Source organism: Grampus griseus (genome assembly GCF_964374135.1).
Source record: "Grampus griseus genome assembly, chromosome: 16".
In the NCBI taxonomy this organism is placed as follows: Eukaryota; Metazoa; Chordata; class Mammalia; order Artiodactyla; family Delphinidae; genus Grampus; species Grampus griseus.
Genome location: NC_139010.1, coordinates 24,733,206 through 24,741,853, shown reverse-complemented (window position 1 = coordinate 24,741,853; position 8,648 = coordinate 24,733,206). Strand labels below are relative to the sequence as shown.

The window sequence follows — 8,648 nt, the reverse complement described above, 5'->3', positions numbered from 1 at the left end:
TGGAGGAAGAGGAAAGGGCAGGGACCCCAGGTGGGGGAGAGTAAGGAAGCCATCCTTCTGACCTGGGAGTTTGCCTGCGACAAGCCAGCTGTGTCTTGGAAAAAAAGCCTGGAGTAGCAGAGTGCCAGGGTGTCCAGACTGGGCAAACTAGACGGTCCCTGGACCTAACAGCTCCTCCAGTTTTTCAGGTCTCCTCCCTACCAGGCTCAGGTCTCACTCGCCCCCAGCAGGTGGTCCCTCTGGGGGCCACCCCCGGTGACGGGGGCTGGGCTGGGGGGTGTTATCCGACCTGAAAGCTTCCCCTAGGGAGGAAGGGCAGGGGCGGGGCGCCCGCGAAGGCCCAGGATATAAGGGACGGAGGCTGGCCTTGGGCCCCGCCACCCCACCATGCACGCCCACAGCCTGCTGTTGTTCCTCCTGCAAGTCTGGTGGGCTCTCCTCCAGGCGGGCGCCACGATGGTAGCCCCGGTGCCCCTTCGAACGTGGGGGCAGCCCTCGTCGCCATCCCCTCTTGCTTATATGCTGAGCCTGTACCGCGAGCCGCTGCTCCGGGCGGACATCATACGTAGCCTGCAGGCGCAAGGTAGGCTGCCCCGCCCCGCCCCGCCCCGCTCGGCTGGACCCCCGGCGCGCCTTGGGCGCTCCCGCGCGGGACTCCAGGAGAGGGCTGGAGGGGCAGGGGCTGCGGCACCATGCCGGAGACGTGCCACTCAAAACGTATCCGCACGCTTGAAGGGCACGTTCAGGGGCTGGGGCTGACGGTGTCTCGGCGTCTGCCTTGGCTCGGGAGACAGGGTTGGTGGCACCCGGGGTGTGTCCCGGACTGAGACCTCTGCGTTCCGGTCTTGTTTAGGGTGGGTAAAGCGCGGGACTATAGGGTGGAATACTGATTGTGCCACTGCTTATCTGTGCCGTCTTAAACTACTGTAGTCTCCGGGCGCCTCGGTTTGCACATCTGTAGCATAGGGATAATAGTGCCTCCCTTATTGAACTGGCGAGGGCTACGGACAACGCACATAGAACGCTTAGCACAAAACCAGGCATGGTAATGTATGGTCGTTATTATTGCTACAATTATTTTGTCTTGTCAAAAAAAAATTTTTTTTCCCTTTTCGCGAGTGAGGGTGAAGGCGTTCCGGGGTCTGGCGTTGGGAGTGTCTCTGGCTGAGACTGAGGTTCGAAATAGGGTGTCAAGCATGTGACATCAGGGATTAGGTTTCAGAAATTATGGATTAGAGATGAAATGCCCCGAAGTCGAGAACTGCGGCAGGCTTGGGTCATCCACCCCAGGCTGGGTAGGTGTCAGTGTCCCGGACGACACCGGGCTCGGGGCCTAGATTTGGAGCGGGCGAGGTCACTCCCATGGTGACCTTGAGAGTATCAGCCACGAGGATGGGGCAGCGTGCGTTCTGGGAACTGGGCGCAGGTAGATGTTGAGAAGAGGGAGCCCTTCCCGCGGGGCTCCTCAACTCCGGGCAATCCACATCCCAGCGCCCGGGGTGGCCCCTGCCTGCCTGCACCTCTCTCTGCCTGCCAGGGCCAGACGGCCCTCCCCGGAGTTCGGGCGAAATCCACATCCGATAATCTGATTTGACGGCCACCCGCCGGCCCCCTGTGATCTGGGGGTGGGGGCTCCTAGCTCCCTGGCCAGCCGCGCCTGGGGTCAGACGGCCAGTGACCGTCTCCGGAAGGGTCATATGGGGACTAGTCAGACTAGGGACACACGGGGGGCGGAGCAATTTGAAAATTACTGGAGTGCTCTGCCCTGCCAGAAAGTTGGGGTTGGGGGGTAGGTGGATGTGCAAAGAGTGGGAGGCGCACTTTTGCAATTCACTCCCTCCTTCCAGAGAGTTCTGGAAGGTTTGTGGTGATTTGACAGTCTGGGAAACTGGGTCTGGTCCCTCAAACCCTGCTTCCCAATTCCCCATGTGTCCCTGGCACATCAGCTGACTTTTCTAGTCTCCTCCCCGTTTGTAAAAATTAAGTGCCCGGCTTTCTTTCTACCTCATTTGTGTGAGCGTGGTACCTTTCCATCTCAGGTTTATTTGTAAGCTGCACAGGATAAGGGGAAATGGGTGTTGGAATCTAACCAAATCAGGTGTGCATCCGTGTCTTGTGTCTTTCACTGTTTAACCATCTTCACCTTGGACCTTAGTTTCTTCATCTGCAAAATGGTGATAAAGGTGGGAAGGATTTAAGGAGACAAGGCTTATAAAACACTTGGCATGAGGGAAGCAGTTAATGGTAATCACCCTCATAATTTATAATAATGTAGGGTGGGAACTCGGTGTCACACTCACCCTCTTTTTCTACAGAGTCTGTGACTCTAACTCAACACCCTGTTTGAGGGGAAAGGAACCCAAGATCATGAGCCCTTCCTTCTTTAGAATTGGAAGTGGGTCGAGATTTCACTGGGGCCCGTGTGGCCAAGTCTGCATTCAGTCTGTGGATGGGTTTCAGGGTGTCCATGAACCCCTTTCTTATAACCACCCCCAAATCACATTTATTGTGTTAGTAGGAAATGCAGTTTTTCTGGGGAGAGCATTCTTGGCTTTTATCAGGCATTGGTGACCCTCAAAGATTAGACCTCCCCATTATTCTAAGATGAACCAGAGCCAGATCTAAGAAAACCTTTTAGCACTGTGTCCTGGGGAGCCCTTGGCTGCAGGTAGGCTAGTGGGGTCTCAGACTCTTCCAGCAGGAAGGAGTATCCTCCTCCCTGCCCCTGCACCCACACTGCCATCCCAGCAGCAGATGACTTTGTTCCCCTGTCCAGGTCCCTCACTGCCTGGACATCTGCATTTCTAACTTGGACTTGGGTAATAATAAGAGGCAGTTGATGATGGCCGTTTATTGCACTTTGGTGGTTGTGCTGGGCAAAGCACTTTACACACATTATCTCAGTAAATCTCAACACCCCTGTGAGGTGGATACTGTTACCATCTCCCTTTTACCCAGAGGGAAACTGAGGCCCAGAGAAAGCTGGCTGCCCAGTGTGGCAGCAAGTGGCAGAACTTGATCCATCACCAGAGACACCGGGTCCCTCCTCTTAAACACTGAGCTGGAATGCCTTTAAAAAGCCATTTGTGGATACTTGAGATAGTGTGTTTTAAGTCCTGGTGTAGGCGGAGCTGTAGCAGAGTTGCTACACGTCACGGGGCGATGCTGCGAAGGGTAGTGGGTGGTGTCAGCCTCCTCCCCACACCTCTGGGGAGTTGCTAGTCAGGGGCCGGTTATTGCCTCCTGCAGGTGCTAATGAGAAGGGAAGTGGAAATTAAGTGAAAAAGAACATCTAGGGATGGGCTGGGAGAAGCTTCAGGATGCTGAAGCTGGGAATTACCCCCTTCTAATGCAAGCTGGACTTCCCAGAGAAATCCACTGACTATCTGACCAAAGATGTTCTGTGAGACAAAGAACCAAAGGGTTACTGTTTTTATTTCTAATGAATAACCTCTGCCTTTTATTTAGCAATAGACCTTGAAACATCTTCATTTCCCTGGGTCCTCATGACAATGCAGGGAAGGGTAGGGCATTACTATTGCCACTGCAAAGATGAAACTGGGCTTGAAAAAAGTTAAAGATCACTTTTAGCTGACCTGAAACATCCACCAATATGTGCTATTCCCAGACATCAGACCACATTAGTCCAGAACTAAAATGAATGGAATGTGCTTCCCCATTCCTTTTCATTCAGGATGGGTTTAATTGTCTGGGGTGTGTGCTTGCTGTGTCTGCCCTGGTGTGTGGATGACCTGGAGTGGGAAAGGGTGAGCGCCCTGCAGGTAGGTAGGAGAGACTACTGGGTGGAAAAGTGCAAGGTCAGCGCACAGTCAAGCTTAGGATGTCTTTAGAAACCTATTTGTAAGGTTGCCAAGAACTCTTGAAGTGTCTGCCTCTGTCTTTAGGAATTGGTGGGGGAAAGGGTGACCAGTCTTTGGCTTCCGTTGCCTATGCCTCCCTGGGAGCTCCAACCCTTATGATCTGTGAATCGACCTCATTGTGCTGTAAAACAGGCCACCCTTTCCAATGAGAAGACAAAGCCTGGCAAACGGGCCACAGGGTGGGTGGAAGTCCAGGATTTCTGTCAGAAAGCTCAGGGCTTGTCCTTAGATTGCATGTGTGAGGGGAGAAGGGAGAAGGAGATGCACTCATCCAATTTTTACCAATTGTTCTCTGGAGTGTCTTGAGGGGGGAGCAGCAGAACAGTGATTTGGAGGTTGGACTTTGCAGTTGGGCTTATTCTTGGCTTTGCCACCTTCCAAGAATGACACCTCACGCAGGTAATTTAACTTCTCTGAGCCTCAATTTTCCTCATCTCTAAAATGGGTTCAATAACATGCCCAGCTCATAGGGTTAGGGTGACGATTCATATAAGGTAAGGGCTCAGTCATGAGCTATGGTGGTTGTTACACCAACTGAGGCTGCAGGAGGCCCCCACTCACCTGCTTCCTTCTGTTTTTTTCTCACCCAGATGTGGAGGTGGACGGGCAGAACTGGACCTTTGCTTTCGACTTCTCCTTCCTGGGCCAAGAAGAGGATCTGGCATGGGCCGAGCTCCGGCTGCAGCTGTCCAGCCCTGTGGCCCTTACTCCTGATGTCCCACTCTCAATTGAGATTTTCCACCAGCCAAAGCTGAATGAGGATAAGGACCCACCCAACTGCCCAGAACGTCTTCGAATGGACCTGTTCACTGTCACTCTGTCCCAGGTTACCTTTTCCTCAGGCAGCATGGTCCTAGAGGTGACCAGGCCACTCTCCAAGTGGCTGAAGCACCCTGGGGAGCTGAGGGAGCAGATGTCCAGTTTGGCTGGAGAGTGCTGGCGGCGGCCCCCCACATCACCTGTCACCAATGTGCTCCTCATGCTCTATTCCAACCTCTCCCTGGAGCGGAAGCGGCTGGGTGGCTCCACCCTATTGTGGGAAGCTGAGAGCTCCTGGCGGGTCCAGGAGGGACAGCTCTCCCGGGAGAGGGCCAGGAGGCACCGTCGATATCACTTGCAGGACAGAAACCAACTGTGTCGGAAGGTCAAGTTCCAGGTGGACTTCAACCTGATCGGATGGGGCTCCTGGATCATCTACCCCAAGCAGTACAATGCCTATCGCTGTGAGGGCGAGTGTCCTAACCCCGTGGGGGAAGAGTTCCATCCAACCAACCACGCATACATCCAGGTGTGATGCCAAGGCCTGGGGAGGGGAGGTGGTAAGCTGTGGGGGAGAATTGTCCTTACTACCAGATCAGGACACTGGCTTTGCTGTTAGGTTACTGTGTTCATTCATGCACAGTTATTTGAGCACCTACAATGTGCCGGGTTCTGTGACAGGTGTTAAGGATATAGAGATGACCAATGATAACACCCTCAGAGAGCCTACATGGAGTCATGCCTTGTCAGGTGACCCTGAACACACTGCTTTCCTGGTACTTTTTCCTTCTGTCATAAAATTAGGGGTGGAAAAAAAAAATAAATAAAATAAATTAAAAAAAATTAGGGGTGGAGTGTGTAGACTGGAGGGTCTCAGTTCCTCCCACTGCCCTGACATTCTAGGAAAGGAAGTTCAGAATTTGGAGTTTGGGAATAGACAGGCCTGGGTTTGAATCCTACTCATTAGCTATGTGATATTGATCAAGTTGCTTACTCTCTCTGAGCCTCAGTCTCCTCATCTGTAAAATGGGGATAGCAATGCCTTACTTCTAGGGTTACATGAGATGATATGCATACCACATGTGTAGTATCAATAGTTAGCAGGTAACAGGTATAATGTTGTCTTACCATTACTAGAAGTCTGTAACTCATTAATGCAATGGGGGCCGCGTTTATGAGGCCAAGGTAGAGATATTACTGTTCCAGCCACTGTACTTCTGCTGCCTAAAAACAGGAGTTGGACACTCATTTTGCAGAAGTAATAAAGCCAGAGGCTACCACCAGGTGCCACTAATCAGCCTATGGTCTAGAAGGTGGTGGAGGGAGAGGAATGGAAGGAAAATGAGGTGGAGAAAGCAGAGAAGAGAGCTTATATATGGTGGTCCTGACCTGCTCTCAAAGGTCACACGGGATCAAAGTGTTTTTATTTTCACTCTATGAGGCCTAGACTGAGAATCTCTTGGACCTGTAGTACATCCTCCATGCCAAGCCTCAGGCAGGGTCCAGAGGCTCTGGGAAGAATGTGAGCTGAGCTCGTGAGAGGGAGGCAGTGGTGGGGGCTGGCATCCTAGAGGAACTGTCCTGGGCACAGGCCCTCCTGAGTCTCTCCCAGGCCCCACTTCTGTCCACCAGCCTACCTGCAGCACGATCAGAGGGAACCAGAGACCCAGATAGTCCCAGTCACCAAATCTAACACTGACCCGAAAAGCCACCACTGGACCACAGGGACAGGGCCCAGTTCCAGAATGCCAAGGGCTTGTTACCTTTTCTCCCGTTGACTCTGTTTGCCCTTCTCTGGGAAACAAAGCAAATCCCACAAGAATTTCCGCATGACTCTCTTCTTCATATTTCTGGAACTAAACCAGGAGTTTCTTGGAAGATTTTTAAAGTTGGTATTCACTCTAGACTAGAACAATAGGAGAACATATGTTACCTACTGCTCTACCCAGATACAGCTTTTAGAATCTTCTGTTTAAAGGCTGTTTAAAAAAATTTATTTTAGGGCTTCCCTGGTGGCGTAGTGGTTGAGAGTCTGCCTGCCGATGCAGGAGACACGGGTTAGTGCCCTGGTCTGGGAAGATCCCACATGCCGCGGAGCGGCTGGGCCCGTGAGCCATGGCCGCTGAGCCTGCGCGTCCGGAGCCTTGCTCCGCAACGGGAGAGGCCGCAGCGGTGAGAGGCCCGTGTACCTTTAGATATTAGAGTTGATGATGTATTGGCATTCTGATTCCTTTATGAAAAGAATTTTCTATTTTTGCCCCCAGAAACTGATTTTAACTCTCTGTAACTTTTTCACCCTTTACCCAGAAATGACACCATTCTGACCTCACCACTGGGATGTGAACTGACACCCCTGTCCTCCCTTTCACAGAGTCTGCTGAAACGGTACCAACCCCACCGAGTCCCTTCCACCTGCTGTGCCCCAGTGAAGACCAAGCCCTTGAGTATGCTGTACGTGGACAATGGCCGAGTCCTTCTAGACCATCATAAAGACATGATTGTGGAAGAATGTGGGTGCCTTTGAGGAGCTCCTGCAGGTGTGTTGGATTTGCCTGTACCCTGGAAGGTTGGGAAGCTCCTAGAAGACAAGATAACCATCTAATCCAATGAGGAGAAACAAAGAGGGGGAAAAGTCCCTCTGTCCACCAGACCTAAGGAGGAAGGGCTGCCACCCTGTCCTTGAAGGCTCTGTGGGGTCTGGTTGAGCACAGAGGAGAGGGAGGAGGAAGCCTGTGAAGCAGGCTTGCTGGGTTTTCTCTTTGCTGAACAGACAGTAGCACGTGAAAGCACTAGTGCAAGAGTCCTTTAGCTGACTTTTTTCAACCCATGATCCCCCGGAAATTGTATGCAAGAGCTGGAGCATATGTGCATTTATTTTTGAGGTGGGACAAGGTTGTATTTAACTTTTGTGTATTCTCAAAAGTGGCCTTTGACATACACTCACCCACACCCTTGCCGCCTGAAGATTAAGTATCACTATGTAAAATTAAAAAAGTCCACTGGCTTTGGTTGCCTCAGGCTGGGTCAGGGAGCCCCCGCAGAGTGGATCTCTGCTAATGAGTTGTACATACAATGAAGCCATTGTATAGTTCTCCTAGGCCCGCTGGTGCCTTTGAAGGGTGAGGCAGGAACTCGTCCAAGAGAACTGGCCACGTTGGACTACAGAAGCTGGAGCCCTGGGGCGTCCCCAAGTCAGTCTGCTTTGGCGGGCACAATCCATCCAAGTCTAAAGCTCTCTCGACAGTTCACCTCAGTCTGTCAATGCGTGCTATTGAGGCCCCTGGGCTTCCTATCCATAGTGGTGAAGACACTGCCCTGGGTGGCAGACTTGCGTTATGGTCGCAGCTCAGCCACTGAGAAGCTGTGTGACCTCCGGTGAGTAATTCACTGCTCAACCTCATCTTGTGAAATTAAAGCAGGCGGATCCTAGTGCCTTTCTGTGATTCTTCTTTTCTCTCGCCAGCTGGCCTCATTGAGCACTGCCAAAACAGGGGCTGTACTTTTTTTGTTTGGCAAGGCGAGGGGACCATTTTATTGGGAATGTCAGTCCACAGTAAACTTACCCTGCTTTCCTAAGAAGCCCATAGACTAATGCTCCAACCTTAGGAAAAATGATTCCAATCTATGGGAATACTTGTTTAGAGGGGACTCAAACTTGACTTGGTTGAGTCAAGGTAGTAATCCTGGCCCAGGAAGGGGTTGGCTAGGCTAGAGCCAGGCCTGGGCCTGAGAAACCTCAATGCCCCGATTCAGCAACAAAACTGATCCAGTTGCTCATTCCCTGGAGCGGAAATAACCTGCCCTCCCCACAATTCAGAATCGCAATAGGATTCTGCATTTGACTCTACTTAGAAAACAGTAGAGCTGGGGAGGCCCTGTGAGGTCAATTTTTGTACCATCCTCTTTCCTAAATGAGACCCCAGTGAGGCCTAGCGGCCTGATGCTACAGCTAGGAGTGGCAGGGCCAAGAGCTGAGCTCTGCTCTCTGGAGCCCCAGGGGCACCATTC

General features: G+C 52.0%; 1 protein-coding gene across 1 annotated transcript; it reads left to right on the top strand.

Annotated features, from left to right (window-relative positions):
* Positions 1-378: 378 nt before the first annotated feature.
* NODAL (nodal growth differentiation factor) lies at positions 379-7,164 on the top strand (the record flags this gene model as incomplete). Its single annotated transcript, XM_082674040.1, has 3 exons — positions 379-583; positions 4,472-5,169; positions 7,012-7,164. The coding sequence occupies exons 1-3, from the start codon at positions 388-390 to the stop codon at positions 7,162-7,164; spliced, it is 1,047 nt and encodes a 348-aa protein (XP_082530166.1). The 5' UTR covers positions 379-387.
* Positions 7,165-8,648: the final 1,484 nt, after the last annotated feature.